The sequence below is a fragment of the Diabrotica virgifera genome, chromosome 4 (genome assembly GCF_917563875.1).
Source record: "Diabrotica virgifera virgifera chromosome 4, PGI_DIABVI_V3a".
In the NCBI taxonomy this organism is placed as follows: domain Eukaryota; kingdom Metazoa; phylum Arthropoda; class Insecta; order Coleoptera; family Chrysomelidae; genus Diabrotica; species Diabrotica virgifera.
Window position 1 is genome coordinate 3,597,392 of NC_065446.1, and position 21,853 is coordinate 3,619,244.

The 21,853-nt window shown below is 34.0% G+C and overlaps 1 protein-coding gene across 2 annotated transcripts in view; it reads left to right on the forward strand.

The window, feature by feature from the left end:
- The window catches only part of LOC126882879 (uncharacterized), a 73,036-nt gene that overhangs the window by 32,374 nt on the left and 18,809 nt on the right, over window positions 1-21,853 (forward strand). For both annotated transcript variants that reach the window (XM_050647937.1, XM_050647938.1), the window contains exons 11-16: window positions 1,357-1,377; window positions 2,531-2,659; window positions 5,776-5,907; window positions 7,254-7,361; window positions 9,164-9,211; window positions 12,779-12,919. In XM_050647937.1, the coding sequence (XP_050503894.1) occupies window positions 1,357-1,377; window positions 2,531-2,659; window positions 5,776-5,907; window positions 7,254-7,361; window positions 9,164-9,211; window positions 12,779-12,919 (579 nt within the window). The remainder of the gene's footprint in view (window positions 1-1,356; window positions 1,378-2,530; window positions 2,660-5,775; window positions 5,908-7,253; window positions 7,362-9,163; window positions 9,212-12,778; window positions 12,920-21,853) is intronic.

Sequence of the window (21,853 nt, forward strand, 5' to 3'; positions counted from 1 at the left end):
TGGATGTGTTAAGAAATAAGACAAACAAAAGATTCAGGTAAATATATTTGAAATTAGTTTAAGACAAAAAATTTTTTTGTCATTACTTCTCAAACATTATTAGAAACATGAATTATAATTGTTAGACATTTCTGTGGTTGCTAAATGGTAACTGTACATTATTATATTTTAAATTGTATTTCATACGCGCACTCAAAACTTCTTTACACTTTAACAGTTTTTCATCCACAAAAGTTATTATATTCTCGTTTTTTTCCTTGCAAAACACACATTGTATTTTATTTGCCATTATATTGTATCACAATTACTTTTCACTAAATAGAAACTCGACAAGAATCGTTAACAAACTGTGAATTTATTGCGACTGTGACTGACCATCTTAATAACATGTGCGGACAACATTCACCCCCGAAATTGTCGTATCTTTTGTTTGTCTAGTTTCTTAACCCAAGAAGCGATCGTTTTGCTGAAAATACACATTATTTTTATGATTTTAAATCCATCTGGCTGATGAATGCAACCGAATTAATGCCTGGCAAATTAATTTTGCATTTATTTATGTGTAAATAATATCATATTAAAATTTCAGACATACTAAAATGACTTAAATTTTTCAATTATTATTTATAAAAAATAGCGTCTGGCGCATATTTAGCAACCACAGAAATGCCTGGCAATTATAATTCATATTTCTAATAATGTTTAAAAAGTAATGGCAAAAAATTTTTCGTCTTAAAATAATTTTAAATTCGATATATTTACCTATACAGGTGCGCTGCGCAGTAATGAACGCAACCTGTCTCAGTAGCCAGATGGGCGGTAAGGTGTTCAAGGAAGCATAGGGAATAATATATTAAAAAACCAAGTGTCTTAAAATCACTGTTTTCCCGACGTTGCTAGCTCTTGGTCCATTATACCATAGTCAGTGCCTTCAAGTGCCTCTGCGAAATCACTCTCCACATAGAGATTGAACAGCACAGGAAACAAAATACTCCCTTGTCGCGCCCTTCTTACAATTTCTAATTCCTCTGTGTTAGTTGATTTGTTCAGCCTCACTCGTAGTTTTCGATTCCAATGGAGACTCTGAATAACTAGTATAATATCTTTCTCATCAATATTAGCATTGTGTAGTTATATATATTGCAAGGAGGTAGTATTTGCAGATGGCATCGGCAGGCCAGACTGTAGCTGGTGTTTTGTTAATGTTACCAACCGTGATGCTGAAGACCGTTCAAATCTTCTGCCATAAAGAACTTTGCTGTCAAACATTTCTAAATAGGGTATCACTAAATAGATTAACAAAGAATAAGTAATGAAAAATATTAATAAAATACTAATGCTATTTTATGATTTTAGGTCTTCTGGTATCAGTTGTCGGTAAGTAATAGTGCGAATTAATTTTCGTTAACATTTTTTACTCTCATAAAAATAATTTTTCCACCTTCCTCTACCGAAAGTATACTTTTCCGGACCTGATTGTAGGGAGCAAAGTTGTACTTTTCCTCCCGAGGGAGGAAAAGTAAAAGTGACGTCATGGTATGTCATTGATGAAATAACTTATTGACGCCCTATACAATATTCAATTATTATCTATTACTTAAGCTTTAATATCTATTGCTTAACCTTTAACTACCCGCGCATCAAGTTATAACATAACTACACGCGTGGCGTACTTTGTACGCCACAAGAAAATACACTTAAAAACAGCGGATTTGTTTAATTTTTTTTTGAAAAAATACACTTAGTTGTTTGTTATAAACCTTATTCGGCATCAGTGAATACTTGGAGTTCATTTTCAGTAAGCCAATTGGGATTTATTACTGGAATCATGGAATAACTGGATTCCATGATAAATAAAATTACTAATAAAAAAATTTTTTAAATGTGATTTTTTACAGGAGAAAAAGTATTGTTTACAAAGAAAAATATATTTTTTGCGATAATGACTAAAAAACAATTAAAATATGTACTTATATTACGATTTATAGTAATATAATCCTGGGTATATTGTCCACCACCGGAAACAACAAATAATAAAATGCAAATTACGATCTTCCCAGAACGCCGATTATAACGAAACTAAAACCAAATTGTAAAGCACATTCCAGTAATAGGTTAGAAAAATAAGCAAGGTCAAAATATAAATTTTTATATATATTTCCAGTAGAATTCTTATATCTGGCGTACAAAGTACGCCAGCGCGTGTAGTTAAAGCTTAAGAAGCTATATTTTGCAGAAGGGAGAAAAACGGTAAATTGTTATTTTGATTTAACAATGTTTACATTAATAATTAGACTTATATTTGACAGTTGACAGTTCCACTATACCTACTTGTTGATTTTAGTCATAAATAAATTATTTAAAAATGAAAAAATGACTTGGTATTTGAGGAAGGTGGAAAAATCATATGTATAACATGGGAGTAAACTGTCTTTTCCTCCCTTGAATGTTTACGGCAGTAAACTTTATTCTCGGGAGGAAAAGTAGCACTTTCCTCCCTTGTTATACGCATCGATATTTTCTGTTTCAGATTTCATCGACGGATTATTTGATACTTATTTTGCTTCTTTGAAATCATTATTCCTAAGTTTGAAATATGCGATTAAGAGTTTGCTGGAGTATGGTTTTCTGTCAAATCCTATATATACAATAATAATAGGTAAGTGTATTATGGCAGTTTTATTTAGGTATGTATTAGGGTACGAACATGCCGAAAATAGCTTCTTTTCAGTGTTCTTTGTCGTTTCCATATAACCAAAATTTGTCGCAACCCGATTACAAACAAGAACTGAATAAATACACCAGCCGTATCTTTGGCGAATTTTACGTGATTTAAAAACCACCAATAAACATTAATTTACCACTTGATCAGCAGCTCGATAGCGATGTAAAACAAACTATTTTGTTTTGGCATCGACATCGCTGTAAGTCGCGATGGTAGGTCACCAGGGTGAACGGATGACACATCCTTGGTATGTGAGATCTCATAAGAAAATGAAGGTTTGTTTTGAAATCGATGTAGCGACCGCGATCGCGACCTACACCGCGCACAGCCATGTACCTCCTTCGGCATGTTCGTACCCTTAGTATCTAGTACGTGGTAACGTTCTATTTAAGGAAAGCGTTTTATATTGTTCTGTACCTAAATGAAATTTCTATTCTTCTTTTTCTAATTTCATGTTTGTTATCGGTCGTTGGATATCATGTTGGCTATCATATTCGCTATCGTGACTTTATTGACAGCAGCTCTGCATGGCGATGTAGTCAATTCTCCATACCATTGCCTTATATTTTGCAGCCATGATATTCTTCTTCTACCTGGATCACGTTTACCTTGGATCTTTCCCTGAAGGATCAAATATAATAGATTTGCGTCTCTTTGTTATATTGACCAGTTGTGATTTTTGGTTCAGCCGACTAAGGGTCTCCTTATTTCTTACTCTGTCGACCCATCTTGTTTTTAGTAGTCATCTGTGTACCCACATCTCAAAGGCTGTCGCGTTTAAGCATAGCTTCAGTTAGAGTCTACGCTTCTACTCCATACAGTAGGACGGGAAAGATATAGCAGTATGCCATTCGAACTCGAAGGTCAATATTAAGATCGTGGCTGCAAATTACATTTCTCATTTTTACAAATGCAGTTCGGGCTTATATTAAATTTACAATCAAGATGCAGTAGAAATAAACAAACCAAGACACGTTAAATGCTACTAGGAGCACTCCCGAATCATAATTTACAATGTATATACATTGTAAATCCCAGATTATGATTTCTAAAGTTAATACATTGTAAATTATGATTCGGGAGTGCTCCTAGTAGCATTTCACGTGTCTTGGTTTGTTTATTTCTACTGCATCTTGATTGCGAATTTGGTATAGTCCATTCGGCTTTTAATTTGCTTGATGATCGATGTCTGCTTGTGGTACCTCTTTCCAAGTAACTTGAACTTCAAGGAGTAACTGTGCCAGAATCTGTGGAAGAGGGTACAAAGTGGACAGTCTCGTTCCCATCATATTCCAAACATGTTCGATAGGATTTAAATCGGGTGAACGGGGTGCTCACGGCAAAACATTACCTCCAGTTTCTTGGAGAAATTCAAGTAGCTGTTATTCTGCTTGGAATAAATATAAGTGGTGATCGTCTACCATAGGCAATAGCTATCCAAACCATTACTCCAACTGTCCAGTATACGTGCAGCTCAACAGCAAACAACAATCATTCGACATTAAGGAGTAGGCAGATTGAGACCTCAGTGCCCTTTGTTGGTTCTTGTATTCCTAGAGAACAAGATACTAGTACTGGCAGATTGAGGCTCCGGACTCGAACGGAACCATCATCATCATCATCATGCAACCTCTTCTGTCCACTGCTGGACATAGGTCTCTCCTATTCTTGGCCACTCTTCACGATTCTGTGCTTCTTGTTGCCATTTCTTGGATATTCGGTTAATGTCGTCCATCCAGAGTGTTGGTGGTCGTCCTCTGCTGCGTTTGTCTTCTCTTGGGAGCCAGTCAATTAGTTTTCTGGTCCATCTTGAGTCATTTAGTCTCGCTACGTGACCTGCCCAATTCCACTTCAGCTTGGCTATACGTTCAACGACATCAGTGGTACCTGTTCTTTTCCTTAAGTCTTGGTTCCCTATTTTGTCTTTTTTTGTCACGCTGAGAATCGATTTTTCCATGCACCTTTGTGCCACTCGCATTTTTAGTACTGTTGTTTTTGTGAGCGTGAAAGTTTCTGATCCGTATGTCATAATAGGAAGAACGCATTGGTCAAATGTCTTCCGTTTCATAGCTGTCGGGATGTTGCTCTTAAAGATGTCTCTTAGTGAACCATACGCCGCCCAAGCAAGTGTTATTCGTCATTGAAATTGGCAAGTCTGATTGTCCTTGCCTATTCTGATTTCATGACCGAGATATATGTACTTTTTTGTCAATTCTACCACTTGATTTTGGATGGTTAGGTGTTCGCTGGGAACTAAATTTGTCATAAATTTGGTCTAACTGATGTTCACTTTTAGACCTATTGTTGAAGATACGTTTTCTAATTCTAGTAGCAGTTGTTGTGCTTCACCCAGATCTTCGGTAATAAGTACTATATCGTGGGCAAAACGCAGATGATTGAGCATTTCTCCATCTATTTTTATTCCTCTATTTTCCCACTTTAGCATTTTAAAGGCATATTCGAGGACAGCTATAAATAATTTAGGTGAGAGAGTGTCTCCCTGTCTCACACCTTGCTTAATATGAATTTCTCTGGTAGTATCATGTAGTTTTACACGCATTATGGCGTTTTGGTATAATGTTTGCACTAACTTTGTAAACCGGTAATATATTCTACTATTGTTCAGAACAGTTATAATGCTGTCTAAGTACACAGTGTCGAAGGCTTTGTGAAAGTCTACAAAGATAAGTACCAGTGGTCTGTTAAATTCTATCGACTTTTCTATTAAGGTTTTTACTGTTTGTAGGTGATCGTTTGTTCCGAATTTTGAGCGGAATCCAGCTTGTTCTCGGGGTTGTAATTATTCGGGTAAACATTTTATAGATGTGGTTCAATAAGCTGATTGGTCTATAGTTTTCTAGGAGCGCCTTGTCTCCCTTCTTGTGTAGTAAAAACGGAACCATATCCTCTTGATAATGGCTCCAAAAAGGGTGCCGAAACGTCGATTTTTAAATTCTTAAAGCGGTTCTTTTATAATCCATACTATCATAAATATATTGTATAAAAAGTAAAATAAAAACAATTTTAATATTTATTTTATTAATTTGCAGATTTCATTGAAGATGTCTCAACTAGTATATATCAGATCGACGTAACGTTTTCAGATGTATTTGAACATTGGGAATACATTATCTTACACTTGACAATTCCTTCATTCGAACTAACACCCATTCGAACTATAGGTAACTAAATTAACCATAATTAACTTAATCAACTATAATTAATTAAATTAACTAGATAATTAAAGTAACTTTATTTTAGTTTAGTTTTGGTTTAAATGACGTTTTATATTACCTTTTTATATATTGTTGACTTTCTACAAACAATATTTTTGTTCTAACTTTGATATACTTGTAAAGTAGATAAATATAGACAAATAAATCTATCTGTCTATTTACCTACAGGGAAAAATGACGCTTTGAGTGACAATGCGTCGGTTCCAGGCACAGATCTTACACCATGTGGTAGGTACTATTCGCTCTCTGCATGACTGACGCGACACCTAGCGTCGTCACCTGACATTTTTAGCAACCGCAATTTGAAGTTACGCATATGATGAATACATACTTATCATGAAGTTGCAAATTATTAATAACGATAATTTCTTAATAAGCTGTTTAACGATAATTTCTTAATTTATGTATAAAATGAATGCAGTATATTATACTAAAAAGTCATCAGGATGCGCAGAAATATTTGGTTTTTATGTTTTTTTGGACGCACAGCTACGGTCATTTACATTTTTATTACAACCAATAATTTTTTAAATTTTTACCTCATTTAAACGCACATTTTACGTCAAAGTGACGTTACCAGTGGCGGTCCCAGAATAGGTTGGTTAAAATCAAAAAATCAAAATGAAGTAAATTCTAATTTATAAAATATAGCAACATATAAATTATTAAAAAAAATTTTATTAATAAAAGTTGCTTTTTTTCTATTTCTTCTTGTTTTATTTTACTGATCACTGTTGTCACTGTATCCATTAAGTAAACTAGTTTTCTGTTAAATTCTTCATTTAATAAACTTTGAAAGTACTTTTTTCATCTCTTTTTGACACCTTTTTCGTAGTAAGTATTTTATCTGTTTATCTCGGATGCATTAAATCCGAATAAAGTCTTTTGCTTTCTTTGCTCCATGTTTTGCTATTTTACATATAACATTATATTTTTGTTTTGCCTTCCCTGGTATCAAGTTAATTGTACCTATAGATTTTTATACGCTTCTGCTTTAGCTTTTGTTACTGTTACTTTCTCTTGTTTTTGTTGCCCATATAGTTTTAAACATCTGTATCTGACCTATATTCTTGTCAGCGTTTATTCAATTTTCTCTTCTCTTTTATTTTTTTATTAGAAAATTAATATCTTATTTTTATGGGGAGCTGTTGCTTGATATTATAATTTTGAAAGTTCTCTATGTGTTCTACAGTTTTATACAATCTATATAAGTTTTTGCTTTTATTTTAATTTATCAAAATACAACAGAAAATCATTGATACATTACTAATATGGCTAAATTAATTTTTCAGGAGACTTATGGTACGGAATTGTACAAACATTTATCAGGATAAGCGCTGCCCTTACTAATATAAGTGTAGAGTTTTGGGAGTCATTTCCAACAGCACCGAAGATTATAGGTATTTTAATTTCAGTAGTTTTAATATACACTCATTGAAAAAAATATCTAATATTTTGATACAAAACTTCTGTAGACGAAGTTTCGTCAATCTCGCTGCCATAAGGTAAACGGTATGGTAGTTTTAACCTCATATAGAGCGGTACTTCTGGTGGTGACGGCATAGTGCTATGGAACGGTGGCAGAATATATTTGCAGAAAAATTAGTTGAAAATCAGGTTCGAAGACTACCATCAAAAATGGTAGAAATAAACAAAATATTTGTTCAACAAAAATTTAGAAATTTTTTAAAAAAATTTATTAAACACCAATAAGATGCTTAAAAACCTTACAATCTGATAAAATAAAGTGATCAATGAGCAACTTGTTTCTAACCTAAATTACTACTAAAAACTTAAGACTAAGGACAAACTCAATAGTACCCCTTAAATTCTCTTAATATATTGCACAAATGTTAACTTGTACCATCACTTGCACCGTGCACTATTTTTCACTTAACTAACTCGAAGGGTTTCGACCGTTATTCGACCGTTACTTGATGGAAGTTCATTTTATCTAACAATAAAACACTGAAAACGTTTGTTTTTTATACTTCCACGAAATTTATTTCAACTATGTGACTACAGCTGTTTCGGCAGAGTGCCTTTCTCAAGTGATTTAAATTACTATGGGTTTGCCTTTTAAAAGTCTTTAACTGAAGAGGTTGAGGAGTGGGGAGCTGTTTGTCTCGAGTTGGTCATTTAGAATTATATCTGTATTTTTCAATTTATTAATTTCGATAGATTCTAATAAAGAGAGCTTAAGGCCTTTATTCTGAATATGCAGAACTTGAAACTGTCCATTAAAAGAATGATTATGATCTAGAAGGTGAAGTGCGTATGTAGAAGTGTCTGTTTTTGTATTGTTGAAAGCCCTCTTGTGTTCTGCTATCCGTTTGTCAAAGGTTCTGCCAGTTTGACCGATGTAAGTTTTCGGACAGTCACCACAAGTTAGTTTGTAAACACCACTCTGTAGTTGTTTTCTCTTATTAGCAAATATATTAAGAACAATAAGAGCCGAAAGAGAAAACAACTACAGAGTGGTGTTTACAAACTAACTTGTGGTGACTGTCCGAAAACTCACATCGGTCAAACTGGCAGAACCTTTGACAAACGGATAGCAGAACACAAAAGGGCTTTCAACAATATAAAAACAGACACTTTTACATACGCACTTTACCTTCTTGTAGATCATAATCATTCTTTTAATGAACAGTTTCAAATTCTACATATTCAGAATAAAGGCCTTCAGCTCTCTTTATTAGAATCTATGGAAATTAATAAATTGAAAAATACAGATATAATTCTGAATGACCAACTCGAGACAAACAGCTCCCCACTCCTCAACCTCTTCAGTTAAAGGCTTTAAAATGGCAAACCCATAGTAATTTAAATCACTTGAGAAAGGCACTCTGCCGAAACAGCTGTAGTCACATAGTTGTAATAAATTTCGTGGAAGTATAGAAAACAAACGTTTTCAGTGTTTTATTGTTAGTTAAAAGATTATATTGGTCACCATATAGCCGTATCAGATTTAAATCTGATCAAGCATTTATATGACGCTTTAAAACAACGCAAAATCGAAAAAGAAATTCTATTACTATGACACTGGAAGGAGTAGAGATTGCATCACGAAAAAATATCTTCACATGAAAATTTCAAAATATTCGTATTTTTCCATGGGTGTAATAATGTGCATTAGTATTTAATTACTACGTTGTTATTAATTTTACAATTTTCATTAATCTAGAGTAATCTTTTACAGAAATATTTATTAACTACTACCAGAGCATATTCGCAATTTTCAATAAGAGTAAGTACACATTATTAAAAAAGTTTTCTATTCTATTTACTAAACTAGCGGTTATAACCGGCCAAAAAACCGGTTATTCCAAAAACCGCTGCTCGGTTTTTTAATCAATAGCCAATACCGAATTGGTTATAATTATAATGCTATATTTACAATTGCATTTTAGTTTGCGACAATCCATTCGAATCGATATCAATATTATCGATATCGACACTATCGAAATAATCGACACTTCTTACTTACTCCGTGGCGTTACAATCCTTCATGAGTTTTAGTCGACTCGACAACATGTCTCCACTGTTTTCTGTCTTGAGCAACCTCCATTCAATTTTCCACGCCCATTGCGCTTAGGTCTCCTGCTATATTATCCCGCCACCGGAGTCGAGGGCGTCCGCGTGGTCTTCTTCCAGTTGGGACTTCCTCCCATTCCAGCCTTACTGTTCTTTGGTCAGACTGTTTTCTGACATGTCCTGCCCATTGGAGTCTTTTAGACTTGATTTATTTTATGGTGTTGTCATCTGGGTAAAGTTCTTAGAGTTCTTTGTTAGCTCTTATCCTATATTGTCCTACTGCTTCATCAAGCACATGCCTAAAGATATTCCTTAGGATTTTTCTTTCGCAAAAACGCAGTCTCTCTTCGTTTGCCTTTATTATCGTCCACTTTTCGTTTTTATACTTCATAACGGGTCGTATTAGTGTTTTATAAATACTTTGTATCTTTGTATGTCTTGTTAGTTGTTTCGATTTTATAGGCTTTTGAAGGGCATAAACACATTCGTTGCCGGCTTGTATACTATTGTTTATTTCTTGTTATCCGTTACTGTCTTCAGTTATCGTTTTTCTAAGATAATTATATATATAATGGATTTCTACGGCTGTCGCCGCATCTCCATACCCAGCTTCCAACTTTTTCTATCGTAACACATATCTTCATCTAATTGCCTCGAATCCATTGCCTCCTGAATATTGTCTCTCCAGCTTCTCCGTGGTCGTCCTCTTTTTCTTCTCTCCGGTGGGACCCACTCTAAGATTTTTCTCGGCCAGTAAGTCTCATTCATTCTTTTAACGTGACCTAACCATGTCAGATGTCTCCTTTCAATATCGTCTATTATAGTTTTTTCCACCTTCATACGTTCTCTAATTGTTTCATTTCTTACATGTTCTAATCTTGAGACCTGACAACTTCTCCTCAACAAGTCCATTTCTGTACTAAGTAGCTTCTTTTTATTTCTTGCACTTATGTCCCAAACTTCTTCACCGTAGATTGTAGCGCTCTTCATTATTCTTTCATATATTTTTCTCTTTGTTTCCTTCCTGATATCTTTGTCCCATAAAATTGAATTGAGGGATCTAGTGATGCTTCTACCTTTATTGATTCTGTGTTGTATTTCGTCTTCACTATTTCCTCGTTTATTAAATATAGCTCCCAAATATTTGCATTGTTTCACACCAACAATATGTCTTTGTTCAAATGTTAGGTTTGCAATGTCTTCGTTTCCCACTATGAAGTATTCTGACTTGTCCATATTTATTACTAATCCTGCCTGTTGGTAATGTTCATTTAGCTTCCGTATCATATAGCTTAAGTCATCTTGATCTTGGACTATAACAACTTGGTCGTCCGCAAGTATAATGTAAATAGGGAATCGTCTCCCACTTTCAGTCCCATCGGTTTTACTGCTTTTGTCCACCTCTGTAAGGATTGGTCAAGATATATTTTAAAGAGAGTGGGAGATAAACAACATCCTTGTCGGAGGCCTTTTGAAGTATTAAATGACTCAGTGAAATTTTTGCCGTTTTTGATTCTGGTGTTAGTGGTCTCATATAACATTTTAGTTGCTTGTATGAGTTTTCCATCGATACCGATGTCTTTCATTGACTTCCATAGTTCTATTATGGGGACACTATCGTAGGCTTTTTTAGGTCGATAAGAGAGATGTGGGTGTTCTGATTTCTCTGTATTCTTTTTTCTAGTGCTATTTTTAAAGTGAAGACATTGTCTACCGTTGAACGTCCCGCACGAAAACCAGCTGGTTTTTCAGCTTGCTTTCCTTAAATTTCTCGTTCTATTTCATTTCTTAATACTCTGGAGTACAATCTTTCAATGGTGCTGATGACTGTGATTCCCCTATAGTTTTTGGGGTTATTTTTAGGTCCCTTCTTATGTATGGGAGTAATATGTGATGTTAGCCATTCATCTGGTACTTTTTCTCCATTTAGACATCTTTCGAAAATTTTTTAAGCATATCCCATGGTTTGGGTGGTCCATATTTTATTAACTCAGGATTAATTCCTCCAGCCACGGATGCTTTCCGGGATTTCACAGTTTTAATACCTTCTTCCACTTTGCTTTTATCTAGTTCTATTTCGTGTTCTCTCTGTATATCATTCTCTTTTTCTTGTATCCTTGTTATGTATTGTGGTCGTTTTTCTACTAATAATTCCTTAAAATGTTGTTCCCACTCTGCATCAGATATACTTTTAATTGTGTGTCCACCTTTTTGTAATGTTCTAACATTCTTTATCATCTTCCATGCTTCTGAACTCCTAGTTCCTCCTAATTGTTGATTTATGTATTCACATTTTTTTATCCAGGTTGCGTTTTTTCTTTTAATCACTTCTCTTTTTACTTCTCTATTTAGGTCCCTGTATTGTTGTTGAATCTTAATGTTTTCCTGATTTTGTAGACGTTGTAGGTGAAGTTGTTTTTTCTTCTCTATTTTCTTCTCGATATCTTTGTCCCACCATTCTGGTTTCTTTCCGTTTTCTAAGTTTCCTAGTGCTTTTTGTGCTGCTTGTTTTATACATGTTTTTATGTGATTATAATCTTCATCGGTTGTTCTTTGTTCTTGATTTAGTTTGTGTTCAAGTCTGTTACGGTACAGATATTGTGAACTTTCATGTTGTAAGCTGTCAAGATTATATTTTTCTATTTCTGGATCATATGAATTCCTTTTGTGTTATTTTTTTTCGGAGTTATTTTGCTTCGGTATAAACGGAACATGGATTTTACCGATTACTAAGCAGTGGTGTGATCTGCAATCAGCCCCTCTGAAAGCTCTAACATCCTGGATGCTAAATTTTGCATTTTGTCTCGAGATTAGATAGTAAATGATTGACTTAAGTCTACGTGTATGTTGGTACCAAGTAAATTTATGGATATCCTTATGTTCAAAGAACGTGTTGTATATTTTAAGTTCATAATAAGAAAATTAAATTCTCCAAAGCGCTAAAAGCTAAACTCATCGATGCATGACGTTCTGACAGATTCTGTCGATATATAAACGGCGTAAGAGTGTATTGTGTTGTCAATTCGGTTCCGGTTTCGGTCAGACTAAAAGTTCAATTGCGTGCGTGCGACATAAAGAGTTTTTTGTAATAATGAAGCTTATTCTCCACATACCATTGTCGCATATGGGTCACAATATTATTCTCAATATCTTTCTTTCGAAAGTATTGATAAAGTTTATTGTATTTTCTGTCACAATCCCTTTTCTACGCCGTATGTTTCTACTGATCGTATAAGAGTTTTATACTTCGTTCTCTTACTTAACAGCTTTTATGTTTTAGCATCTCTGAAAATAGTTATAAACTTTCTTACAAGCGTAGACGATGGTAGATATTTAGTATCAAGATTTATAAGCCAGATTGCAGGATTCCTTGAAAATCTTCCAATACCAAAGCTGCCGTTTTTGCCCTATTATAGTTTAGGTAAGTAAGATTCTAGTTTGACTTAGCTGCAAAAAACAATTTACTACAAACACTTTAGGTGTTATACTAGTTTTTAATGTACTGAAATTAAAAAGCTTGAAGAAACATAATATAGTGGAGTCACTGAAGGTGGATATGAGCTATTACCTACGATTTCGTTTAACCTTCATTGATTTGCATGAAAAATGGTGAGTGGTTAGAGGATATCTCAAAAAACAAAGGTGACGTGGTGCCAAATTGCGCTTTTACCCTGGGGGTGGATGCCACCCCTTCTCGGGGTGGAAATTATTTTATTCAAAATAACCCCATAATTAGATAGAAAGACAAATTCTAAGCAAAATTTGTTTTATAAAGTTATTAAAATAAATCAAAACTTTTTGAGTTATTAAAGATCAAAAATTTTAATTTTTCATAAGAAAAATGCATGTTTTTAACCGATCTTTCATAGATAACTCAAAAACTATAAGTTTTTTCAAAAAATTGATATAACCAAAAATTGAAGCTAATAAATAACTAAATAAACTTATTACTAAAAAAACCTTTTATTATTAACTAAAAGTGAGTTAGAGGTAATTGAATGCATATTTTTCTTGGCGAGTACCCAAATCTAAGTATTCAAGCTTAAATTACGGGAAAATGATGCATTTTCTAACATAAACTTATTAACTATTTGTGAAAGTACTTAGAAATATCTATCAAATGAGATACCGAACAAGTTAATAGCATTAAAATGTATGCTCCAAAAATTTTTCAAACTTTATCTTTTAAATTTTTTTCCAAAAGATGTTATCGTTTTTTTAATAACTCCGTTAATTTTTAAGGTATTAGATTCATCTAAAAACAGTTTAAAAGGTAATTTCTTTTAAACGGTATTAAAAGGCTATTAAAACGCGTTGAATTCGTTCTTTTAAACCCCTTACTTTTATAAAAATTAAAGATTAAATGGCCACGGTTACATGGTTCCCGCAACAAAATTTAAGCTTTAAACGTTTCTATTTCTGTTATTTTTCACCCTACAGAAATGGTAAAAAGGTATAATTGATATAGAAAAAACTAAAATTTAGTTATTTACCATTTTTTACGTATATTGAGTATTTTTATAGGTATTATCAAAAGAAAATTAAAAGGACATTAATTTTAAAATTCTGTTTCTGTTAAATTATATCTTTTTTTTTTCAAAAATACGCATTCTAAACCGGTGAAAATTGTTAAAATCATTACTTATGCTAATATAAAGAAATTTTGTATAAATTTTGATTACTATAAATTTTAATTTTTGTTGAAATGGCGTATGTTTTATTTTTCAGCTTTTCCTAAAAAATTCGAAAGGGTTCTCTTTGTTTCATCATAACTTGCTTAATTTTGATGCTATTAACTTCTTTTGGAGCTTGTTTGTTAGGTATTCTAAAGTACTTTGATAAGTGTTTAGCAGGTATATTTTATAAAATGTATCGTTTTCCCGTTATTTAAGCTTGACTGCTTAGATGTGAGTACTAATCGAAAAAAATATACATTCAATTACCCATAACTCACTTTGAATTAACATTAGTTTAGTACTTTGAGTGAATAGTGTATTTTGTTTTCTATTGTCTTCAATTTTGGTAAGAATAACTTTTTTGTAAAAGCTAATAATTTTTGAGTTATACGTGAAAGACAGCTTTAAAACATGCATTTTTTTAGGAAAAAATAAAATTTTTGATCTTTAATAACTAAAAAAGTATTGATTTATGTTAATAATTTAAAATAACAAATTTTGCTTAGAATTTGCCCCTCTATCGATTTATGATATTATTTTTAATAAAATAATTTTAACCCCAGAAAAGGGGTGGCATCCACTCCCAGAGTAAAAGCGCAAGTTGGCATCATGTCATCTTTTTTCCTTGAGGTATCCTCTAACTACTCACAAATTTTCATGAAAATCGATGACTTCAGTAACTGCACTAATAAGTTACTCGAGAACTATAACGTTACTCTGCTACGTTCTGTTTTATTATTTTTTAACGTTGCGAACCAAAAAAAAAACAAAGTTTTTATGATGAAGACATCACTTATACTCAATAAAATATGCAGTCGATTTAAGACGCAAAGGGACAACTACAGGGCTGCTCGACATCTTCTCCATCCACCCAATCCAATGGCACTACAGCCCAAGACAGGCCTTGGCCTCCTTCAGCAAGCTTCTCCAATCATTTCTATTTACTGCTTTTTTCCATGAAATCATTTTTAGGAGGCTTTTGGCGCCCTCATCTACTTCGTAAACTCAAGAAAATAACGAGAATCTCTTCATAAACCCATATACCTATTTTGGAACAATGATTAACACCACAGGTGATTAAGGGGGAAAGGCAGCTTTGTATTAATTTGATTCAGAGTTGGATCACCATCTACAGATAGTTATTTCTGCCTCTTATGCTTCATCAGTGTAGCTATGCAGTCCCAACTCTGAGACAAAAATCAACAATCCTACCTGTTTAAGGGAAATCACCGCCATGCAGTAATTCCACCTTCGAGACGCAAAACAGCATCCCTAATAAAACTAGGAAGACGACGAAAAGGCCCAGATGCAAAGTTTACTGTAATAATAAAACGTAATAATAGTATATTAAGTATGGAGAACGGTAAGGGTTTTATACCGATCGAAGACAATTGTTTGGAGGAGGAGCGGAGCGACGACTCCAATTATTGTCTGAGATCGGTTACCCTTAACGTTCGACATGCTTATAACGTTTTTTGCACGATTGATACCATTATAAATTATAAAATTAAACATTTTCGTCATATTGACTAGTTTCATTCATTTTATCAAGATAGATACTTTGGTTGTTTGGTAGTAACTAAGGTGCATAACAACAATGGAGAATTGAGTTTTTATTTAGTTGTCAATAATTTTAAGTACTATTTTGATTATTATAAATTAAAATATGAGCGAAAGTGAATTTGAAGAAATTGAACGGGCTTGGGAAGAAGGGTGTTCCGCAATTATTCCCGAAAAATCCAAAATCCGTTATCAAAATACCTACCAAAGTTTTCAAAAATGGTGCGAAGGCAGGAATTTAAGAATCGAAGAAAAGACTTTATTGGCATATTTCGTTCAAAGACATATGCAGTTGAAAGCTCCTGGAAGCCTCTGGGCAGAATATTCAATGATTAAATCCACCGTTTTTCTTTATGATGGCATTGATATTTCCAAGTTTTCAACTTTGATCGCGTATTTGAAGAGAAAAAATATTGGCTATAGGCCTAAGAAAGCGAGCATTTTTACACGGGAGCAATTTGAAAAATTTCTGATAGAAGCACCGGATGAAGAATTTCTAGTTCACAACGTAATATAAGCTAGTTTAGGTAAAAGAAATACTCTAATGAAGATTTTTTCATAATTTGTATTTCGCAGTGATATTGGGAATATCTGGTGCCTGTAGAAGAGAATAATTATATAATATTACTATGAATGACATCCAACAAACCGATGGTTTAATGATTGTAAAAGTACCCAATACAAAAACGAACATCCAGCTTACTTTTACAGTCGTTAATAAACCAGACGATAAAATTCCATATTTAGAAATTCTGCAAAAGTATATAAAACTTCGTCCATTACAAGTAAAATCAAATCATTTGTTCTTAAGATACGCCAAAGGAAAATGTTGGGCTCAAGTAATAGGGAAAGGGAAAATCGGGGGCTGGCCTTCTCAAATTGCCAAATTCTTAAATTTGCCTAATCCCGAGAACTATACTGGCCATTCGTTAAGGAGGACATCAGCAACGCTTTTGGCTAATAAAGGTGTTGATGTCCTCGGATTAAAGCGTCATGGAGGTTGGCGTTCATCGACAGTGGCAGAAAGCTATGTAGAAGATTCTCCTCAAAATAAAATAGATTTTGCCGAAAAAATATTGTGCAATACTAGTAATACTACTAATGTCTGCGATTCTGCATGAGTTTCTGTTAGAAGTGAAACCACAGCCCAAACAAGTGGGATTTCATTAAATAATTTAACAAATTGTACCATAAGTTTCAATGTTAATAAATAATTCGTTAGTTTTCTTTATTCTTCCAAAAAATAAATTAAAATTAAGAGATTTTTTAACTCGACGGTAAGTGAATTACTTACCGTCGAGTTGGAGTACTTACCGTCGAGTTGGATTACTTACCATCGAGTTGCTAGTAAGTGGCACCTACTGACGTAAAATCTGTCACGGTAAACAGTCAAAAATGATCAATCGTGCAAAAACAATATTGTTTATTGTTTTATTTCAATTATTTTAATTGTTTTATTACAGTAAACTTTGCATCTGGGTCTTTTCGTCGTCTTCCTAGTTTTACTAGAGATGTCGCTGTTTTGCGTCTCAAAGGTGGCATGGCAGTGATTTCCCTTAAAAAGGTAGGATTGTTGATTTTTGTTTCAGAGTTGGGACTGCATAGCTACACTGATGAAGCATAAGATGCAGAAATAGCTATCTGTAGATGGTGGTCCAACTCTGAATCAAATTAAAACAAAACTGCCTTTCCCCCTTGTTCTTCTTTACTCAAATTTTTGAGTACTCGAAACTGTCTTTCGGCACTTTTTCCTAGACGAAAAGGGAGTAGATACGTGACCATTGTCCTTTCTGCTTTCTTCTATATTCGTCGTCTCCGTGCTTATAAAGCCGGAGATTCAGGATGTAACCAGAAAGCAGTTTCTTTTAACGAAAAGTCTTGGATTTAGAATATTGTTTATTGTTTTATTTTAATTATTTTAACTGTTTTATTACTGTAAACTTTGCAACTGGGTCTTTTCGTCGTTTTCCTAGTTCCACAGGAGATTATTTCCATCAAATCAAAAGCAGAATAGAAAAAGCTAGAGAAAATTTTAACAAAATGAGAAAAGTGCTTTGCACAAGAGATTTGAAGTTGGAGTTAAGAGTTAGGTTAGCTAGGTGCTACATTTTCTCGTCTTTGTTTATGGAATGGAAGCTTGGACCTTGCATGTGGCATCAATCAAAAAACTAGAATCAATCGACCAAATGAGAGTGTACAATAGGGTGGAGCGAAAAAAATCAACTTTTAAAATTTAAAATGCCTGTATGCGGAAAAGTGGTCTGCATATTTGTTGTAATACCCTGCAAAATTTCAAATCGATCGGACTTCGTTTAGCGGTGCCCCCACTACTTCGAAATTTGAGGCTATTGGCCTCCCACTAAAGTAATGCGCCGATGCGCCCGCCTTCGTTAATACTTACTTGGTTAATTTTGGTAGTAGTTCGATTCGAGAGCAAACTGCGTTTCTTGTATTAGTATCAATTTAGATGCAATACAGTGAACCGTTGTTTTATTCTGTGTTGTTAAACTGTGTCCGTGAGATCCGTAAAAAAAGAAAACATGCCTAAAACACGAACAGACGTCGCTTGTTGTGTTTTTGGAGCACCAAGGAAGTTTAAAGACAATATGTTACCGACCTGTGCTGATGTTATCAGAAACTTTTTGTGTATTCGCCAGTTTATGAAAGAAGCTGCAGCAAATAATGCTGAACCAACTGTTAGTGACATTAATGAAATTCTTCTTGTTGAATTAAAATTGCTGTGGGTTAAAGCATCCATTCCGATAATATCCGATCAACAAATTAAATCTAAATTAAAGGAATTACATCAAAAATACAGAAATATTAAAAAACCTATGAAAAGTAGAAACTCAGCCAATATGCAAAGAAAGGTTAAAGATTTTAGAGATTTATTGGAAAAGAAATTGTTTGATATTGCATCATGCAAATGTTCTGACTATTTATTATGCAAATGCAAAAATAAAATACCGGCTCGAGAGCATGACTTCATTAAAGATCAGAGGCATGATAGAAAAATGGTAATTGGTTCGGTGGATAAAGTAATTACCAAAAAACTAGAACGCTCTATTTACCGGAAAATTGTGGAAACACAATCTCCAATAGCTACATCTTCTTCATCAAGATCCGAAACACATCTTCCAGTAGAACAAATTATAAGTGAGTCTTCAGATGAAAGTGCCACAAGTGTCTACGAGAAAAATACAAAAACCGGAACAAAAGACGATTTACCGAATACAAAAAAAACAAAACAAATGCGAATTAGTTTGCCAAACTTAGCTCAAGCATGCGATCGTACAGGAGTATCTGATAGAGTAGCATCCATAATAACAAACTCGGTGTTGCAAGATCTAAGTTTCATCTCGGTAGAAAGTCATGACAAAATCATAGATCGGAGTAAAATTAGGCGGGAGAGAAAAAAAAGGCGCAACCAGATTAAAATTGATGATACAAAAATTTTTAAATTTCTTCATGGAATCTATTTTGATGGTAGAAAAGATAGAACTCTACAAAATGAAATGAAGGATAATAAATACTACAAAACTACCATATCTGAAGAACATATTGTCTTAGTCTCTGAGCCCAAGTCAAAATATATAGGACATATTAGTGTATCGTCGGGTAGTGCAGAAGAAATCAGCAAGACAATGTTGGACTTTCTAAATAAAAATGTAGACCTTGATAATTTGGTAGCTGTTGGATGCGACGGAACTGCTGTCAATACAGGTATTCACAATGGTGTTATCCGTAAAGTAGAACTTGCAATTGGTCGATCAATGCAATGGTTTATTTGCATATTACATACCAATGAACTACCTCTGCGCCATCTAATAAAGCACTTGGATGGAGAAACTACCGGACCACGTGAGTTTTCAGGACAAATTGGAAAAGGACTACAAAACTGCGAGCATCTTCCTGTAGTTAAATTTGAGCAAATTCGATCAGTTTTACCCAAATATGATGCAAAGGAAATCGAGAAGCTTAGCACGGATCAGAAATATTTATTTGAAATTAGTAATTCAGTATCTAACGGTAAAATCTCGAGTGACTTAGCAAGAAGACAACCGGGAAAAATTTCACATGCTAGATGGCTAACAACTGCAAGCAGAATTCTTCGTCTTTACGTAGCAACAGATCCTCCTTCGGAAAACCTAAAATCTTTGGTATGCTATATACAAAACGTATATGCCCCACTGTGGTTCGAGATTAAAGCAAGACCATTTTGTTTTGATGGACCAGTACATTTATTTAATTTAGTAAAAAGGACGAGGTATTTGTCACCTGAACTGCAAAAAATAGTGGACAGGATAATACAAATTAATGGTTATTTTGCACATCCTGAAAATGTGTTGATAGCAATGCTTTGTGATGAACGGCAGCATATCAGAGAGTTAGGTTTGCGGCGAATCTTAAAATCCAGAAACTCCCATGAAATAAGAAAATTTAAAGTCCCAGAAATTAACTTTAACGCAAATGACTACATTGAAATGATTGACTGGCAACAATTAGTGATAAGCGAACCTCCAATGACAAAAAAAATTTCAACAGAAGATCTAAAACAGATGATTAAAGATGTTCCTGAAGAAATGGAGATACTACGTTTTCCCTGTCACTCCCAAGCTATAGAACGCTGCGTTAAGTTGGTAACAGAGGCATCCTTAAAAGTATGTGGGCCTGAAGCAAGAGATGGCTTCATAAGGTCCCAAATAGTTTCCCGACAAGCATTACCTAAATTTAACACAAAAGTTGAGTTTTTAGCTAATCTCAAGCATTAAATCATAAACGTTTTAAAGGTGGGTGGGTGGGTGGAACTCGAATTGCAGCCACCTCCTCGTGGTGAGTTCTGGGTTGTTTTCACGGAAAACAAGCGAAGAGCTGCAAAAAAAATCACTTTATTTTAATTTTTAGGTGGCTCGGGGCACCGGAAAAAATTATCGCATCAAATTCATTTTTTGCAAGCTACTTACACTACACGTGAGACCACTTTTCCACATACAGGCGAAAAAATTTGAGAAAAAAAAATTTTTGTTTTATTTTCACGTTATCTTAATTTTTAGGTGGCTTGGGGCACCGGAAAAAATTATCCCATCAAATTCATTTTTTGCAAGCTACTTACACTACACGTGAGACCACTTTTCCGCATACAGGCGAAAAAATTTGAGAAAAAAAAAAATTTTGTTTTATTTTCACTCCACCCTAGTGTACAAAATAATTCTAAAAATATCGTAGACAAAACACGTCACAAAAAAAGAGGTTCTGAGAAAATGAATAAAGAAATGGAAGCCTTAAATACCATCAAAACAAAAAAATTGGAATATCTCGGACATATTACACGTGCAGAGAGATACAACTTGCTTCAATTGAGTATGCAGGGAAAGTTTCAAGGAAAACTAAGCATAGGGAGACGCAAAATGTCGTGGCTGCTCAACCTGAGAGGATGGTATGGATGTACGTCAAATGAACTTTTCGAAGCAGCGGTCTCTAAAGTCCGAATAGCTATGATAATTGCCGACTTCCGTCGCGTAGATGGCACTTGAAGTAGATCTATTTCGTCTTGCCATCTCCTTTTTGGTCTTCCAAATTCGCTGTATTTTTTGGGACCAGCAAGGAATTATTTTCATGGACTATTTGATAGATTATGGAGAAATAATTAACAGCGACCACTGAATTGGTTTATTAAAGAGTTTGAAGACCGAAATTACAAACAAACGGACTCATTTGTTGAAGCTAAAATTTTTGTGACACCAAAACAATGAGTTTTTGACGAATCGATAAAACATAAAACTATTGCAAAAATGCACAAATTGGTCTTTGAATTGCTTCCGCACCCACCATATTATAGTCCAGAGAAATAAGATTTTTCTCGTGACACATACCCCTCCAGGCCGAAACCAAATTTTTTGAGTAGTTTGGACATCTATATTAATAACTTATATGTTTCCTGCAACTGATTTTGATGATTTACATAGTTATAAACAAATGAAAATCAAAAAACGCTGGACGGAAGGGCCGCCCGAGAACTTTATCGTGCCGATCTATTATCGTTATGGTACTAGATATTGGCATTCTATAAAAATAACAAAGTTACTCGTTATTTTGATATTTTAGAAACACCTACTGTA